At 40.8% G+C, this 19,896-nt stretch overlaps 1 protein-coding gene across 2 annotated transcripts in view; it reads left to right on the top strand.

Annotated features, from left to right (window-relative positions):
• The window catches only part of EDA2R (ectodysplasin A2 receptor), a 112,594-nt gene extending 93,528 nt beyond the window's left edge, over positions 1–19,066 (top strand). Inside the window, exons 3-7 of one of the 2 annotated variants that reach the window (XM_065915679.1) lie at positions 1,726–1,904; positions 2,462–2,547; positions 4,131–4,295; positions 7,216–7,602; positions 8,853–19,066. In XM_065915679.1, coding sequence (XP_065771751.1) covers positions 1,726–1,904; positions 2,462–2,547; positions 4,131–4,295; positions 7,216–7,592 — 807 coding nt within the window. In that variant the 3' untranslated portion in view covers positions 7,593–7,602; positions 8,853–19,066. Of the gene's footprint in view, positions 1–1,725; positions 1,905–2,461; positions 2,548–4,130; positions 4,296–7,215; positions 7,616–8,852 lie in introns of both variants that reach the window. The other variant, XM_065915678.1, reaches the window with a different exon arrangement.
• Positions 19,067–19,896: the final 830 nt, after the last annotated feature.

The raw sequence follows: 19,896 nt of genomic DNA, 5'->3' as shown, positions 1-19,896 counted from the left end.
ACTAGTGGAGGTGATGGAATTCAGTTGAGCTATTTAAAATCCTCAAATATGATGCTGTGAAAGTGCTGCACTCAATATGCCAGCAAATATGGAAAACTCAGCAGTGGCCACGGGACTGGAAAATGTCAGTTTTCATTCCAATCCCAAAGAAAGACAATGCCAAAGAATGCTCAAACCACCACACAATTATACTCATCTCACATGTTAGTAAAGTAATGCTCAAAATTCTCCAAGCCAGGCTTCAACAGTATGTGAACTGTGAAATTCCAGATGTTCAAGCTGGTTTTAGAAAAGGCAGGGGAACCAGAAATCAAATCGCCAATATCTGCTGGATCATCGGAAAAGCAAGCAAGTCCCAGAAAAATATATATTTCTGCTTTATTGACTATGCCAAAGCCTTTGACTCTGGGGATCACAACAAAATGTGGAAAATTCTTAAAGAGACAGGAATATCAAACCTCCTGACCTGCCTCTTGAGAAATCTGCATGCAGGTCAGGAAGCAACAGTTAGAACTGGACATGGAGCAATGGACTGGTTCCAAATAAGGAAAGGAGTACGTCAAGGCTGTGTATTGTCACCCTGCTTATTTAACTTATATGCAGAGTATATCATAAGAAAAGCAGGGCTGGATGAAGCACAAGCTGGAATCAAGATTGCCGGGAGAAATATCAATAACCTCTGGTATGCAAATGACACCACCCTTATGGCAGAAAGTGAAGAGGAACTAAAAAGCCTCTTGATGAAAGTGAAAGAGGAGAGTGGAAAAGTTGGTTTAAAACTCAGCATTCAGAAAACAGGATCATGGCATCTGGTCCCATCACTTCATGGCAAACAGATGGGGAAACAATGGAAATAGTGGCAGACTTTATTTTGGGAGGCTCCAAAATCACTGCAGATGATGACCACAGCCATGAAATTAAAAGACACTTGCTCTTTGGAAGAAAAGTTATGACCAACCTAGATAGCATGTTAAAAATCTGAGACATTACTTTGCCAACAAAGGTCCATCTAGTCAAAGCTATGGTTTTTCCAGTAGTAATGTAAAGAGGTGAGAGCTGGACTATAAAGAAAGCTGAGTGCTGAAGAATTGATGCTTTTGAACTATGGTGTTGGAGAAGACTCTTGAGAGTCCCTTGGACTGCAAGGAGAGCCAACCTGTCCATCCTAAATGAAATCAGTCCTGAATATTCATTGGAAGGACTGATGCTGAAGCTTAAACTCCAATACTCTGGCCACCTGATGGGAAGAACTGACTCATTGGAAAAGACCTTGTTGCTGGGAAAGATTGAAGGCGGGAGGAGAAGGGGATGACAGAGGATGAGATGGTTGGATGGCACCACCAACTCAATGGACATGAGTTTGAGTAAACTCCGGGAGTTGGTGATGGACAGGGAGGCCTGGTGTGCTTCAGTACATGGGGTCACAAAGAGTCGGACATGACTGAGCAAGTGAACTGTGCTGAACTGACCTAGCCTATGATGATTGATATAAATACCTTGCTTTAGTACATGCTCTGCACTCTGATATTTGGTGTCATTATTTTATTTTATTTTATCTTATTTCAACTTTCAATACTGGTTGAAACCTTTTAAATTGATGTCATGATTCAGTAATGGGTTGCCACTTGCAGTGTGCAAAATGTTGCTACATGCAGTGTCCACTAGTCCCATAGCTAATCCTCTCTCAAAATCTCTGTGATGTTAGTAACTCACATTTCTCTACAGGATTGTGGTTATGGAGAGGGTGGAGATGCATACTGCACAGCCTGCCCTCCTCGTAGATACAAAAGCAGCTGGGGACACCATAGATGTCAGACTTGCATCACCTGTGCTGTCATCAATCGTATTCAGAAGGCCAATTGTACAGCTACCTCTAATGCCATCTGTGGGAATTGTCTGCCCAGGTGAGCCTTCTGTATAAGGTCAAGCTCTTCTGGTCCTTCTCTAGACCTTGGAGGTCTCACTGACCCTTACCTCTCAGCGCCTAGTTGAAGTTTTCTAACTGTCCATATAATGATGAGGTTAAGCTCCCATGAAGGCAAAACAGTATCTTCTCAAGATCCTCCTATAAAGTGCCTAGCACACAGTCAGTTATAGATGAGTTGTAAACAGCTTTTTTTTTTTATCATGCTGGCATACTTTGCTCAGACCCAAGTTTCAAGGTAAATCTCACTGTAGATCTAAAAGAGACTGGGAAGCAGTTGGTATAAAGCAGTGTTTCCTTCTCTTGTGAGACTAGTTCCTCCTTTGGCTATAGGGTTTGGTGAATGGGGGAAGAGGTGAGGAGTCTGGGATTCTAAGTCAGAAACCGACATAGAGGCAGAGAACTCAAAAGGAGTCAGAATGAGAGATGGCATCCTAGAGGGCAAGACTCTTAGAAACTGCCTATGGTTCAAGACAGACCAATCCAAGTACATTGCTTGTTTGACCACCTTGCCATTTCTTATTGTTCTGACCACAGATTCTACCAAAAGACACGTATTGGAGGCCTACAAGATCAAGAATGTATCCCGTGCACAAAACAGACACCTTCCTCTGAAGTTCAGTGTGTGTATCCAGTTCTCTTCTCCCCTTTCTTCCCCAATCCATAGGATGAGAGCAAAATGGGGTAGTAAAGTCTTCCCCTACCCTCTCCTCCTCCTTCCTATAGGGTAGATTGGCAAGGGAATCTGTTACATTTGAATAATAGTTACACAATATATTTTCTGTGTAACCTTCTAAAAATCATTGTAACTCATTGAACTTCATTTCCCTTATCTGAAAAAAAAAATGTAAGTCATGAAAATTGTTGTTCCTCATACTTTGTGGGATGCTGTCTATTTCTAATGAAATAATAGGTTAGATGCACTTTATAAATTATAACTTTTGTACAATTGTAGATTATTTATTTGAAGTTTATAGGAGTCCCTAATGGTTAGGACTGGTAACAGGATGAAGTATTAGGTTCTAGTCTGTACCCATATCATTATCCATTTATATGTCTATCATTTTTGTCTATCTACTGTCTGTATGTCAACTCACATTTTTTGAGTGATATCTTTTTAAAACATGAAGTATTTCAAACATGTTAAATATTTTAAATGCAGAAAAATATAAAAAACAAAAATGTTCAATTATACAGTATCAGTAATTAATAAATCTTAAAATCATACATATTTGCTTCAGATATTTTTTAAAATGAAGATTCCACAGGTTAAACAGAGCTCATTTTTCTGTCCTTTCTTAGTTTCATTCTCTCTTTACCTCCCCAGAGGCAACCAGTAACATGAAATTGTGTATATTTTGTTGGTAGGATATACTACAATAACAAACTCCCAAATCTCAGTGGTTTAATATAATAAAAGCTTGCTTCTTGCTATGCAAAGGTCTTCTTCCATCTTATGACTATACCATCAAATCATGTGACTTCCAGGTTGGTGGGACAGTGTAAGAGATAGAGGAGACAGACATATTAGCTGTTAACTATTTCAGTCTGCAAGTAACATATATTAACTTCCACTCACAGTTCATTGGCCAGAATTACTCTGATGGCCTTACTACAAGGGTATATGGGAAACGTAGAGAAGCATGTGGATAACTGGTGAGCATTATGACTCTGCCATACTCTCCAACCATATTTTGATACATATAAATACATACATATATATATATTCATAGACAATATATGCTATTTTTTTAAATTTTGTAATATTTTGCTTAAATGATATCAAACTATATATTCTCCAATTTACTTTTCCCCTCTGGATTATTTATATTGAACCATATAAGTCTTTTATTTTAAATGCTATATAATATCACATTATAGAATTATATCATGATTTATTTATCCTGTGCCCTGATGAACATTTTAGTTTGTTTCTATTTTTCTAGGTTATATAACTAGATGTGACATGGAAAGACCATAGGATATGTGAATCTTCAAGTAGCTATACTAATTTATACCATATCAGCAATATATTAGAGTCCCTCCACTTTGTTCTTTGCTCTACAAAGGAATAGAACCAATTTATCAGCCCTAATTGAGGAAGACCCTAGGGAGAAGGTGATGGCTTGAGGAAGTCCAAACCCAGTGTCAGGATGACTATTGACTGCTTATAGTGACTGACTTCCCCCACTTTCTTGTCTCACAGGTGCCTTCCAGCTGAGCTTAGTGAAGGCAGATGTACCCACAGTATCCCCTCAGGAGGCCACACTTGTTGCACTGGTGAGCAGTCTGCTCGTGGTGTTTACCCTGGCCTTCCTGGGGCTCTTCTTCCTCTACTGCAAGCAGTTCTTCAACAGACATTGCCAGCGTGGTAAGGGTAGCTGCTTCACATATTACATGAATCAGGAACAAGTTTCTGACTAGCTGAATAGAGGAAATTTTCTGAGATTGAGAGTTAATAGACTTTCCCTAAAGTGATGAAAAGCCTCAAAGGTAGACTATCTGAGGGTAGTAATGGGCACAAGACTTCAGAGATAATTGACGGTGACCCTGTGTGTTTATGGGACCTGGTTCATTAAGGTACGAGAGTTCATAAAGGACTACAACACTGTAGGAAAACTCTTGAGAAAGGCATCTGGAGACCTAGGTTCTAAATCTACCTCTAAATCACTGTGTAATTTCAGATAAGTCATCTAGCTTCTTTCTCCTTAATATTTAAATCTTTCTCCTTAACCTTTAAAATGATAGAGTTAATTTCTAAGTTCTTTTCTAACTAGTCATTTCTACAAATAGGTATAGATTCTGGAGCAGGAAAGGAGGGAGGCTGGCTGGAATGAGGCATGACTGTAATAAAAGTGAGTGAGGTTTCAGGCAACGGTTATCAGTATAGTGATATACCAGATGTGAGTAACAGAGTCCAGTGTCCAGAAGAATTGACAAAATTAGACATTTTTTCTCATAAAGTAATGATACCCAAAGAGGTCTGGCCCAGCCCATAAGAGATTTAAAGTTAGGAATAACATCATGATCTGTGTTCAGCACAAGTCCGGCCATTAACCAAGAATGTGGGACAGAAAGTCCAGGTCACTGAGGGCAAATATGGGGGAGGTGGGATGATGACTGGCCAAAACCAAACAAGGGGATAAATTTTTAATCAAGAGTAATGAGGCTTGGTGTACCCTCAAGGGAGTTGCCCTCAAGGGAGCTGAGAGCTAAACAGAAACACCAAAATAGGAACCCAGGCTAGTAAATGGAGTTGACTTAGTAAGAGAAGATACATTCTAATAGATACACAGATGCTAAGGATTCCTCATCAGTCTACTGGATATTGGATCCAAAGCAACACAACTTTTTTCAACCTCTCTGTGTAAAGATCCTGCTTATATAGACCTGACTTTTACAGGTTCAGATCTAGGACCTGCTATATGATTTTCAAAAAGCCTAGCAGATACGTTTGACTCTACCACTTAAGTGGAGATAAATCTAAAATTTCAAGAGATGTAGGGCACAAGGGGAACACTATTATCCCTTTGTGGTTTAGTCATTAAGTCATGTCCAACTTGTGCGATCCCATGGACTGTAGCCTGCCAGGTTCCTCTGTCCATGGGATTCTCCAAGAAAGAATACTGGAGTGGGTTGCCATTTCCTTCTTATCCCTTTATGACCCTTCCAAAACTCTGGTTCTCTCACTTCTACTCTCTGATGTCTCCCAGAACATTGTGGCTCAGGGTGAACCATCTTGTCTCTGACTTTGGAGGCCAGTTTCTCAGATAAGAGCAGTTGACCCATTTCTGGGCATGGGCAATGAAACATTTTGGCTCCAGGGCCCAAAAGGAAGAAGATGAAGCAACATTTGAGAGCTTCCTGTTTCCCTCCCCCTGCCTTAGGAGAGGAGAAATGGGTAACCTTTCTCAGCGCCTCCTCTGTCTTCAAAATAATAATGCAGTACCCTTCTCTGAGGATATGAGGGCAGGTAGCTCCCTCATGGTCTCCATAGGGGGAAAAGGGTAAGATATTTTCTCATTTGGGGAAGGTGTTTATCAGAAGTCACTGACTTATATGCATACTGGGCTTGTATGGGTGAGATTAATATGTGAATTGGATCCAATATAAGGTACAATAGAGAGGAGTAGGAATTGTGACAAATTGAATAGTTTATCCCCTGTCTAAAGGGAATCTACTACCCAACTTTAGCTCTTTACTACCATGTAGGAACATTCAATGTTTCAAAACCTTCTGAATTTTCAAGAGAAGTCAAGAATCTAAATATTTATATGAAAAAGTGTTAAGTTCTAACAATGACTTGTAATTAAAAGCAACCAATGCCACAGTGCAGGGATCAAACAAATACACATCCCATAGGCTCTTAGTTTGTAACCTGATGTTGAATCAGATTTATGCATGAAAGACATATTAATTGTCATAACTTCTATAATAAATTACTACAAAGTTAATAGCTTAAAATAATACTCATTTATTATCTTACCCTTTCCATAGATCAGAAGCTTTGTAAGCTTGGCTGGATCTTCACTTAGAGTCTAACGAGGCTGAAATCAAGGTGTTGCCAAGGCTTTATCCCTTTCTGGAGGCTTCAGAAGATAATCTGAAGCTTACTTCCTGAATACTTCCTGAATCATTCAGATAGAAGAATTCAGTTCCTTGCAGTTATAGGGCTGAGGTTCCATTTCCTTGCTGAGGGCCAGTCCCAGTTTCTATATACCACCTGCTCTTTGGTTTATGACCCCTTCCCATTTTCAAAACTAACAATGGTGGTCAAAAGCTTTTCATCTCACGTATCTGATACTCTCTCTGACTCTTCTTACTCCGTATTCCCTTTATAGGGACACATGTGATTACATTGGTCCCACTTGGGTAATCCAGAATAATCTACCTGCTTAAGGTCCATAATCTTAATTCCACCTGCAAAGTGCCTTTTGCCATATAACACAACATATACACAGGAATAGCACCAGGAAATAAATCTCATTGCCAGATCTAGAGTGGAGATTGTTAAACTGCTGCTTCCCACAAAGGATTCTCTTTCTCTGGAGAAATTGATTCTTTTTCCCTGATCCACCACCAGGTAGCCTCAATCTGATACCCCAATGTAAATGTGTTTCTCAACTTTGTCATCTCAGCCTGGTGCTGTGTGCTCTGATTCCCAGGGATGGGAAGGAGTGCACTAGTTCCCAGATATTTCCCAATTTTGTGCTCAGGACCAGCTGCTCCACTGAGAAGAGCCCCTACTTTTGGCTTCCTCTGACCCAGTGGCTTTCTGTTTCAAATTTCAGGAAGTTCGCTTCAGTATGAGGCTGGTGAGACAGCAGAGGAGGAATCTCTCTTCCCCATACCACCTGGCCAGAAGACCAGCCCTGAGTCCCCACTGAGTGAAAGCATATTTGAGACCCAGCCACTTAATTCCATCCTAGATGACAACAGCAGCTCAACTCATGGCTTCCCCGTACAAGAATCTTTTACTTTGGCCTCCTGCGCCTCAGAGAGCCACTCCCACTGGGTCCACACTCCCATTGAATGCACAGAGCTGGACCTGCGAAAGTTTTCCAGTTCTGCTTCCTATACTGGAGCTGAGACATTAACAGGAAATGCAGCTGAAAGCTCTGGAGACAGGCCGGAGCTCACTGTGCTCTTTGAAGTCCTCAGCCCTTAACTCTACTGAGGTGAGCTAGAAAGGTAAGACAGAAAGACCAGAAACTGGTGACCATCTCCAGAGAAATTATCCCCTGGAGTTCAGTATGGCTAGGGGTAGAGGAACAGCAAACTAGGAACACTGGTGGATAGAGGGACAATGGTAATGTTAATCATTTTGAGCCAGTCAGTCATACATCAGATCTGGGCCTATAGTTGCCAAGTAACTAGCCAGGTTGACATAATAACAATTTCTATATCCTGGCCTTTTGAAAGCTTTCTTGGGGCCCCACTGTCTAATAGTTATATTCAGTTATCTCCCATCATGTGTTCAAGCAGCAAGGTGCAATGGGAAATTATACAAATCTCAGTATCTGGCAGTCCTATATTTCAAATCTACCTCCATTCCTTAATAGCTGTGTGAACCTTGTATAAATTCCTTCACTTCTCTGAGCCTCAGGTCCTTAATCTGTGAAAAATAAGAAATACTATTCACCTTATAGTGTGAGAGGTGAGTGAGAAATGGCATGTGCAAGTGCCTTTTACAGTGTCTAATTCATTAGAGGTATTTAAACCATGTTAGTTTTTCTTTCCCTTCCTTGATCCCAGTCACAATTTATATATCCCTACATATACACTACAGTCATCTGGTCTTCATAACATCCCATTGTGGTAAGCAGTTCAAGGTTTGTTAGCCTCATTTTATAGAGGCAAGACCTGAGATACAGAAAGGAGAAAAGATTTGCTCAAAGTCACAGAGCATTTCAGTGGCAGAACTGAGCTAGAACCCAGGTTTTGAAGCTCCAATCCAGAGCTTGTCCAATTCAATCAATGTGACTGTTCCATGGCCAAAGTTACTTTCTCAAAAGCTTAAGAAAGTAACAAGGGACAGTATGAAGCATGAGAGTGGACTCTTGTTTTTCAACTAACCAACTACTTTCACCACCCATTTCAATATTTCTCCTAAGCTATGATAGTGTCCAGGCTCCCCATTGACTACCCCTCCCTTTATCTTACCTAAGAAAATGTAAACAATATGTAGGTGGAAGCCAAGACTGCTACTAAGGTCAGTCTAGATACCTTCAGGGTCATATAGTCCAACCTCCCTTCCAAGTCCTTTCAATCCATGCTTAAGTCCCTTTTATAATATCCCCGCGAAGTGTTGGTGTCATCCTTGCTCACATACTTACAATGTCAGAAAGTTCTACTCATCAATGGGTATTGTTGCTATGACTGATGGATTTGAGCTCGATGTAAAGAAAAACTTTCTTTCTCTCTATAGTAACCAACCCTGGGTCCTGCTCTGCTCCTTGGGCCACACAGACCTCATCTGCTTCCTGTGTCATGAGATAGCCCTGAAGAAGTCTAAAGAGTGCATCTCCTGTCTGGAAAGTACCATTTTGGTTCATTTAAAGTATGGGGTACTTAAAACTGAATCCAGTTTCATGTGAAATTGTCTTACCAATGTAGAGTAAGATAGAATTGTCAAGTTATCACCTCAAACAGGTGACATTTTTCTGCTATTGTACCCTAACCACTGACCTAAACCATTTTTTGAGGGATGGAGAGAAGAAGCAGATAATGAGATTGCCCCATTGGTTTCTAACCTGCTCTACTCCCTCCCTAGGTCTCTTGGGCTCATGGCAGCCCAATCATTCTCTCTGGACTCTCCTGACTTGTTCTTAAACCACAACAGCAGCAGGGGCATAAGATATGATATCTACAACAACCTGTACTCTACAGACAGAGCACATCCTATCTCATCCTACCAAAGGATTGATGCTTCATCATTTTCCCAAGACTAACCAGCAGCACTTCTTGCTTTCCTATCCTAGCTAGCCTAGAAAGCCAGATTACCCAGTCGTGGGACTACCAGACATGTTCCTAGCTCAGCTTGATTATAGACAAGAGGGGAAAAGATGGCAGTGAATAGGGTAGAGTTTTACTGCCTGCCTTTTTGGTCAGGTAAACCTAAAGGAGGAGCCTCTCAGTATCCTATTGATACACCTTGTACTTTAGGGACAAAATCAAACTTTTCCTATTCAGCTACTCTGCACTGTTCTCCTCCCCAGTACACACACACACACACACACACACACAACCCTACACACATGTTAGGATAGGCGTGAAACCTCAATTCCCCATACATCTCTTAGACTACTCTGGCTGTGACAATCACAGAGCTAATCCGTTTGCCCCCTTTCCCCTTACAGGTTTCTTACCTTCTTTAGTGGGGATCCAACTCAGCTTCTTTTTGACCTTTAAAATGGTACTTCCTAAAGTTCCTTTTATCTTATTTATCTTCTTTTCTTGCCTCTTTTGTCCTTTCATGGTGCCTGATCTTCTTAAGCCCAAGGTTGAGTCTCTACATCCCCAGGGCCAAACTCAGAGCTCAGAGCATTTTTAGAGTGATTGTGAAGTTGCTGAGCTCTAGGGGGACACTTAAGACCTTAGGTTTTTGTTAAAGCCTGCTCCAGGGCCTCTCAGGAAACATTGGTGCTCTTAGTTTAGAGAAAAACCAATCAATTGCTAAGCCATCATGACCAGTTTCACACAGTTCTTAGAATAAAGTAGAACTTCTCCCTCCATGGCTGATGCTACACGGTAGATTGGAACTTCGAGGCTCATGTGTAGGCACCATGTACTGATTTTAAGTCTCCCTTATGTCCATAATAGGATAATTAGACTGACATCTACTCCCTTACATAGATCACATTTTGAAATAAAAATTGACCAGATGAATAGAGCAATTATTTTATTTGCTTTGTATTAATAGCAGCCTATATAGTCCAGCATACCCAGAAAAGAGCTATAGAAAATAGATCTTAGTGATCTGGATAACCATGATGGTGTGGTCACTCACCCAGAGCCAGTATGAAGTATGGAGTATGGAGTATGAAGTTAAGTGGGCCCTAGGAAGCACTGCTGTCAATAAAGCTAGTGGAGGTGTTGGAATTCCAGCAGAACTATTTAAATTCCTAAAAGATGATGCTATCAAAGTGATTCACTCAATATGTCAGCAAATTTGGAAAACCCAACAGTGGCCACAGGACTGGAAAAGGTCAATCCTCATTCAAATTCCCAAGATGGGCAGTACAAAAGAACATTAAAACCACCAGACAGTTGCACTCATCTCCCATGCTAGTAAGGTTATGCTCAAAATCCTGCATGCTAGGCTTCAGCATTATGTTAACTGAGAAATTCCAGATGTCCAAGCTGAGTTTAGAAAAGGCAGAGGAACCAGAGACCAAATTGCCAACATTCACTGGATCATAGAGAAAGCAAGGGAATTCCAGAAAAACATATGCCTCTGTTTCATCTACTATACTAAAGCCTTTGACGACTGTGTGGATCATAACAAACTGTGGAAAGCTCTTAGAGAGATCTTACCTGTCTCTGAGAAACCTATATGCTAGTTAAGAAGCAACAGTTAGAACCTTATATGGAACAACTACCATAAGGGTGGTGTCATCTGCATATCTGAGATTACTGATATTTTTCCCAGCAATCTTGATTCCAGTTAGTGCTTCATCCAGCCTGGCGTTTCTCATGACGTACTCTGCATATAAGTTAAATAAGCAGAGTGACAATATACAGACTTGTCGTACTCCTTTCCCAATATGGAGCCAGTCCATTTTTCCATGTCCAGTTCTAACTGTTGCTTCTTGACCTGCCTACAAATTTCTCAGGAGGCAAGTAATGTGGTCTGGTATTCCCATCTCTTTAAGAATTTCCCACAGTTTCCTGTTATTCACACAGACAAAGTCTTTGGAGTAGTCAATGAAGCATGAGTAGATGTTTTTCTGGAATCCTCTTGCTTTTTCTATGATCTAACAGATGTTGGCAATGTGATATATGGTTCTTCTGCCTTTTCTAAATCCACCTTGAACATCTGGGAGTTCTTGGTTCACATACTGTTGAAGCCCAGCATAGAGAATTTTGAGTATTACTTTGCTAGCATGTGAAATGAGTGCCATTGTGCAGTAGTTTGAACATTCTTTGGCACTGTCCTTTTTTGGGGATTGAAATGAAAAACACATTTTCCAGTCCTGTGTCCACTGCTGGGTTTACCAAATTTACTGGCACTTTAACACCACCCTTATGGCAGAAAGCAAAGAGAAACTAAAGAGTCTCTTGATGAAGGCAAAAGGAGAGTGAAAAAGCTAGCTTAAAACTCAACATTCAAAAAACAAAGATCAAAAAAAAATATTAAAAAACAAAGATCATGGCATCTGGCCCCATCACTTCATGGCAAATAGATGGGGAAACAATGAAAACAGTGACAGACTTTATTTTCTAGGGCTCCAAAATCCTTGCAGACGATGGCTGTAGTCATGATATTAAAAGATGCTTGCACCTTGGAAGAAAAGCTATGACCAACCTAGACAGCATATTAAAAAGCAGAGACATTAGTTTGCCAACAAATGTCCATCTAGTCAAAGCTATTGTTTTTCCTGTAGTCATGTATGGATGTGAGAGTTGGACCATAAAGAAATCTGAGCGCCAAAGACAATGCTTCTGCACTGTGGTGTTGGGAAAGACTCTTGATAATCCCTTGGACAGCAAGGAGATCAAACCAATCAATACTAAAGGAAATCAATACTGAATATTCATTGGAAGGACTGATGCTGAAGCTGAAGCTCCAATACTTTGGCCACCTAATGCAAAGAGCTGACTCATTGGAAAAGACCCTGATCCTGGGAAAGATTGAAGGCAGGAGGAGAAGGGTACAACAGAGGATGAGATTTTTGGATGGCATCACTGACTCAATGGATATGAGTTTGAGCAAGCTCTGGGAGATGGTGAGGACAGGGAAACCTGGTGTGCTGCAGTCCATGGGGTCACAAAGAGTCGGGCATGACTGAGTGACTGGACGACAACAACATGGAACAGCTGACTGGTTCAGGGTCACAGAATTACAAGAAAGGAGAACAACAAGGCTGTTTATTGTCACCCTGTTTATTTAAATTATACACGGAGCCCATCATGCAAACTTTGAGGCTGGATGAGTTATAAGCTGGAGTCAAGATCTCTGGGAGAAATATCAACAACCTCAGATATGTGGATGATACCACTCTGATGCCAGAAAGTGAAGAGGAACTAAAGAACCTCCTGATGAAGGTGAAGGAAGACAGCGAAAAAGCTTAAAATTCAGTATAAAAAAAAACTAAGATCATGGCATCCAGTTCCATCACTTCATGGCAAATAGAAGGGCAAAAGGTGGAATCAGTGACAGATTTCCTCTTCTTGGGCTCTAAAACCACTGTGGATGGTGACTACAGCCATGAAATTAGAAGATGATTGCTTCTTGGCAGGAAAGCTATGGCAAGCCTAGACAGTAGGTTAAAAAGCAAAGACTTCACTTTACTGACAAAGGTCCATAGAGTCAAGGCTATGGTCTTTCCAGTAGTTATGTATGGTTGTGAGAGCTGGATCATAAAGAAGGCAGAGCACTGAAGAATTGATGCTTTGAAACTGTGGTGCTAGGGAAGACTCTTGAGAGTCCCTTGTACTGCAAGGAAATCAAACCAGTCAGTCTTAAGGCAAATCAACCCTGAATACTCATTGGAAGGACCGATGCTGAAGCTGACACTCCAATACTTTGACTAGTTAATGCAAAGAGCTGACTCATTAGAAAAGACCCTGAAGCTGGGAAAGATTGAAGGAGAAGAGGGTGACAGAGGATGGGATAGTTGGATGGTGTCACTGATGCAATGGACATGAACTTGAGCAAACTCCAGGAGATGATGAGGGACAGGGAAGCCTGGCGTGCTGTAGTCCATGGAGTCGTGAAGAGTTGGACATGACTTGGTGACTGACCATCAGCATAGTCCAGAATGTTGGAGGTGATTTAACTTGCAAAAACCAAGACTAGACATAATCATATTAGAATGTGAATGCTAGAATTTACTACATATATGCACTAAACTTTGCAGTTTACATTCAGAGCAATCATCTCTTTGGATCTTTATACAGACCCAAGGCCAGGAAACAGTAGCTGACTTTATTTTGGGGGGCTCCAAAATCACTGCAGATGGTGATTGCAGACATGAAATTAAAAGATGCTTACTCCTTGGAAGGAAAGTTATGACCAACCTAGACAGTATATTAAAAAGCAGAGATATTACTTTGTCAACAAAGGTTCATCTAGTCAAGGCTATGGTTTTTTCAGTAGTCATGTATGGATGTGAGAGTTGAACTATAAAGAAAGCTGAGTGCCAAAGGATTGCCGCTTTTGAACTGTGTTGTTAGAAAAGACTCTTGAGAGTCCCTTGGACTGCAAGGAGATCTAACCAGTCCAGCCTAAAGGAGATCAGTCCTGGGTGTTCATTGGAAGGACTGATGTTGAAGCTGAGACTCCAATACTTTGGTCACCTGATGTGAAGAGTTGACTCATTTGAAAAGACCCTGATGCTGGGAAAGATTGAGGGCAAGAGGAGAAGGAGATGATGGAGGATGAGATGGTTGGATGGCATCACCGACTCAATGGACATGAGTTTGAGTAAACTCTGGGAGTTGGTGATGGACAGAGAGGCCTGGCATGCTGTGGTTCACGGGGTCGCGAAGAGTCAGGCACGACTGAGTGACTGAACTGAACTGAAGGCCAGGATCACCATCCCCAGTTTGCCTATGATGAAGCTGAGGCTCAGAGATGAAAGGTGACTGACCTTAAGTTACTCAGTGATGTATAGCATAATTATTAAAGCTAGGGGCCTCTCCAGTGTCTTGAAATTTTCATTTTCTAGAAGTGTTTGGAATAGCAGGTTTTCTGGCATATCTGTTCCAGAAAACAACTCTTTGGGGAAGGAAAATGGGTGGGGGGCCAAATAAGGCCCTTATGCCTGAATGTATTAATGTAATACCTTTCCCCACAATACCAGGCCTATACACTCTGCCTCCCATCAGCTCCCCTACTCCTACCCTATATCCAGCCTGGATGTATATTCTCTGCCAGTGGTAAAGTAAGAGACTTTCCATCAGCACTCTCTCTCAAGAGATTGAAAAGTGAGAATAGCTGTAATGTCAGACAGGACTTCATCTGTCTATCTTACCTCATTTTCCCCTGGGGGGTAAGAGAAAAGGTTGAAACCAGTAGGAGTGTACACTCTACTTGTCCTTCCTACCCTCCTGTGTTCAATTTAAGAGTCTCTGATCTTAGTTTTAGCAGTGGCTTGAGTCTTCAACTTTATTTCAAGGTGGGAGAGGGCAAATATCCCATCTTTAAAAGCCTCTCTCAGATAGATTGCAGATATTTGAAAAAATCTGTCAATTATAATGCTTTAGTGCTTTATATTGTAAAAAAGTTCCTTCATACATTATACCTGTTTTAAAGATGAGGAACCTGAGTTCAAGACAGGAGTAGTAACTTACTCAAAGCAATTCATATTTGGGAAAGGCAGCCTGCTCCATATTCCCATCCCCAGACCAAAGTATGGATTTCATGACTGAGAATGGAGCCCAGGGAAGGTCAAGTAAAGCAGAAACTGCTCTTGACTCTGGCAGAAGGGCTTCCCTGGTGGCTCAGCTTCCCTGAGTTCACCTAAAATTCAGGAGACCCAGGGTTGATCCCTGGGTCAGGAAGATACCTTGGAGAAGGAAATGGCAATGCACTCCAGTATTCTTGCCTGGGAAATCCCATGCAGTCCATGGGTTCGCAAAGAGTCAGACATGACTCAGCGACTAAACCACTACCACCATGGCAGGACAAACAGAGGTGTTGGAGGGCACTGGTTATTTCTATCCACTAGACATTGCCTAAATAACCTTTAAAAGATCATTAAGAACCCTAGGGAAGAGACTTTGGATATTGAGTAAAGCAGTTCATTTCCATCACCAGAAAAAGCACCTGGCTCTGTAATCTAAGTTGTGGAGGCAGCAGCATAGTCTTCCATTGAAAAACAGCACATGACTTTATCCGCATCCAAGATAGAGAGGGTTTCTTTTCTTTTTTGCTTTACTCTCCGCATAGCTCTTAATTCCTATGGCCTACAAGTTTTCTCCTGCCTTCTTCTAAGTCACTTTAGACTCACCACACTCCCTGGGTCAGCTAGACCGTCTTATGCATGTTTTAAGAGTGATAGTTCTGTGTTGCAACATAGGGTGGGGCAAGTATTTTCCCGGTGAATCTCCTGGGCCTCACCCTTTATTTGAAGTCCTATAACTCCCTGCCTCCAACAGGGAGCAGGGTGGGAATTTGGCTTCTTGGAACCTTATAGAAAGTTTAGGAGCCAAAGTGACCTTCCCTCTTGGGCCTGATTTCCCCACAGTACCTCCTAGCAGACCTCCAAAAATACCCCCCCAACATACTTAAGGGTAGCTGAGTGGGGAGAGGAAAGAAGACCTACTGTCTCTTTCTATTGACATGTCAGTTGGATCTCATATTTCTCATCATTCCTTCCAGTTTGATTCCTTCAGAATTATGCTTTTCCTTTAATTCCTAACTATATATCTCATGGGAGAAATATCAATAACCTCAGATATACAGATGACACCACCCTTATGGCAGAAAGCAAAGAGGAACTGAAGAGCCTCTTGATGAAAGTGAAAGAAGAGAGTGAAAAAGCTGGTTTAAAACTCAACATTCAAAAAATGAAGATCATGACATCCGGTTCCATCACTTCATGGAAAATAGATGGGGAAACAATGGAAACAATGACAGACTTTATTTTCTTGAGCTCCAAAATCACTGCAGATGGTGGCTGCACCATGAAATTAAGAGATGCTTGCTCCTTGGAAGAAACACTATGACCAACCTAGACAGCATATTAAAAAGCAGAGATACTACTTTGCCAACAAAGTCCTTATAGTCAAAGCTATGGTTTTTCCAGTAGTTATGTATGAATGTGAGAGTTGGACCATAAAGTAAGCTGAGCACCAAAGAATTTATCCTTTTGAACTTCGGTATTGGAGAAGACTCTTGAGAGTCCCTTGGGCAGCAAGGACATCAAACCATTCAATTCTGAAGGAAATCAATCCTGAATATTCATTGGAAGGACTGATGCTGAAGCTGAAGCTCCAATACTTTGGCCACCTGATGCGAAGAACTGACTCATTAAAAAAGACCCTGATCCTGGGAAAGATTGAAGGTGGGAGGAGAAGGGGATGACAGTGACAGAGGATGAGATGATTGGATGACATCACCGACTCAATGGACATGAATTTGAGCAAGCTGTGGGAGTTTGTAATAGACAGGGAAGCCTGGTGTGTTGCAGTCCATGGGGTCGCAAAGAGTAGGACATGACTGAGCAAGTGAACTGAACTGATATATCTCATGACCATGATGTAATAAGTAACTTGGAGGTTGTATTCTTCTGTATTATCTGTTTTTGTTATTATTGTTGAGTCCTGTACAGCTAATTCTTGTCCCACAATTACTTGGTGGTTAATTAAGTACACTAAACAGCGTGTGCACTTCAATAGGTCCTAGCACTGGCAAACGAATGCTCTCTACAACAGACTTCTGCTTTCAAGGTTTTATTAAATGTATCATTGGGAACAGTTCATCTACAAACACTGATTGAGGGTTCCCAGGGCAACCCACTAGTCAGGGTGCTAAAAAGCACCTAAGAAAAAATTAAAAGTTCCCAATGTACTGCACTGGGGATTAGAAGTAATTGAATTGCAAGCCTGTATCAAGTAGCCTGACCTAACACAGGTATTGGTAAATATGTGTGAGCCAAGGGTTTAGGTCTTGACTTTTAAGTTCTCTGTTATTTTCTTTCTGGGACAGTTTATTCTTATCTCACTGACTCTAATTAGCCATGTCTGGAGCTTCTGGCAGGGCAAGAACCAGTATCCAAATTGAAGATGATTCAGCTTGAGGAGGCCTTAGGTATTCAAAAATCACCATTTGCATTGCCATAGTTCAAGACTAATATCGCTGCATCTATGGGAAAGGTAGTGATTGTGTCACAATTATATTAGCAATAATATAATGATAAAATATTACAGCCAGCCATCTTCACTGTGTCTGCTCTAGACTATAATTTACAAAGCTCTTTTATATATTTCTGGTCTCATTTCATCCTCACAATCCCCTGAATAGGGTGTTATAGTATTCTTTTTGAAGAAGAAAAAAGCAGCTTATATTAGATATATCCCTTGGCAGACTAGAGGTCAGTCTAACCTGTCTTTTGATCCCCAGACCAGGACTTTCTCCACTGTTTACCCTTAACAATTTCACTTTAACAGTTGCTTTAACATGGTACAGTTACCATAGTGACACTGAGGGCAACATTGCAGAAAAAAAGCCAGCAGCCATGTAGCAAAATTTCCCAATGGTATATCCTTAAGCACAATCACTACAAAACTCATTGTAAGCTCCACCCAAGACCAGAAACTTTCTGGCTAGAATACACAGTCCATAATAACTTCTTAGCAATGGCCTTTTCTGTAGCAATTAAGACACCAGCCTTTGTTGCCAAGCTTACCTCAGTACACGGGTATGCCAACCAGGAGCAAGGTCCTCATGGTATGAACATTGTGGGATCATCCAAAGTCATAACAAGAATCACCTTGGTTCTAGGAGAGGAGTTCAGGATGAGGAGGGCACATGTATGCCTGTGGCTGATTCATGTTGATGTATGGCAAAAACCATCACACTATTGTAAAGTAATTATCCTCCAATTAAATAAGTTAATTTTAAAAATTGTAGTTAGCAATTGAACTAGGGAAATGTTTTACTTTGCTTTTTAAGACGTCTTGGGTAGAGGTGAGGTGAAGGATACTTTTCTTCTTTATAATTACTGCTTATAGTGAAGTCACTCAGTTGTGTCTGACTCCTTGTGACCCCATGGACTACAGCACACCAGGCTCCTCCGTCCAGTCCATGGGGTTTTCCAGGCAAAAATACTGGAGGGGGTTGCCATGTTCTTCTCCATAATTGTTGCTTGGCCATGGCAAATGTCACACTCAAGTTTTTGTTCCTGGGGAGTGCTTTTAAAGATTGCATTTCTCTTAAAGTACAGGTATCTTTGAATGCCTTGCTTTCATGTGTCTATTCTATTTGGGTAATATTTGTTAGTGGAAGCACAAAAGACACATGACAGAAACATTTTCAACATGCCCCTAAGACTAGATAATAATTGAGTTGTCTATATTTGAGCTAGCAAAAGAAAAGTGTTCTTGTTTGTAAGGGAGGGGAGGTATTTGATGGGTATGAGTTTACTTTTTTGGTTCAGTATTTTCTTCTCTGTATACCTCGATTTGAATTTTGACAGAGAGGGGCCTAGGAGAACAACTTTCTCCTTCAAGGTTCTCAGACTCAGGCTCAGTAAGAGTGTCAACACTGTAGTACCCTCTCTGAAACACAAACCCCTACTGTACTGGGAAGATAATCTCTTATGCATGTAACACTCTGCTCACCTCACTACCAAGGTCTCTAGTGTTTTACATTGAATGTGGGTAAATTTCAATTACTTTTATTATTCTAAATTGGTTATTTGGAGACATTTTGTTGAATCTTGAGCCTTATGTATGTGGTAGCTACTGACAGAATGTTTTATTTCTGATGCTCTGGAGATATTTCATATTAGCCAATAAAGAAAAAATGCATCCAAAAACCTTGTTTATTAGTCTACTTTCAAATAACTAAGGTGCCTCTTTTGGCTGGTGTGTCTTTGCTCAGTGAGTATAGCAATGAAACATGTTTCTTATCAGTGGATCCAGCACGAAGGGTAGTGGGATTCACTGAGTTGCCACCCAAGACATCTGGGTTATAACCTAGCTTTCCTTCAATATTTCTGAATTGCTTATGGCATCTGTCTTTTTCATAGGCTACAGATCTACTAAAATTTTTGTGTGCTAAACTAGCCCTTCTTAAAACAGGGTTCCATCCTAAGAGGACTATGCACATATCTTGTGAGGTCTGCAAAATATGAGTTTGTATGCTTTTTTTTTTCATTTTGATCATAGTATTTTTTAAAGCATAGAAGTATATTCTCTTTAGACTGTCTAGATTATTATCTCTTAGAAGTACTACCTGGCCATTTTAGAATCTGTTTACAATCTCATTGAATTTAAAGAACCACCTAAAGAGATACTATTTAACTTTCAATTCCGTGTTTTACTATAATCTTATTTAAGACCTAGAGTAATCTGAGTTTCTCCCATATTTAATATGCTAACAACACATGTTGGCAAGTGGAGAATGGGAAAGCCCATACATTGTCAGTGGGATTGTAAAGTGGTGCACCTACTTTTGAAAACAGCCTAACAATTCCTCTGAAAGTTAAAGTTAGAATTAATACATGATCCAATAATTCCACTATGTATGTACCTCAAGGTAATTAAAAATACATGTGCACAAAAAAATTTTACACAAATAT

The sequence above is a fragment of the Muntiacus reevesi genome, chromosome X (assembly GCF_963930625.1).
Source record: "Muntiacus reevesi chromosome X, mMunRee1.1, whole genome shotgun sequence".
Classification (NCBI taxonomy): Eukaryota; Metazoa; Chordata; class Mammalia; order Artiodactyla; family Cervidae; genus Muntiacus; species Muntiacus reevesi.
This window is presented reverse-complemented; position numbering and strand designations above follow the sequence as displayed.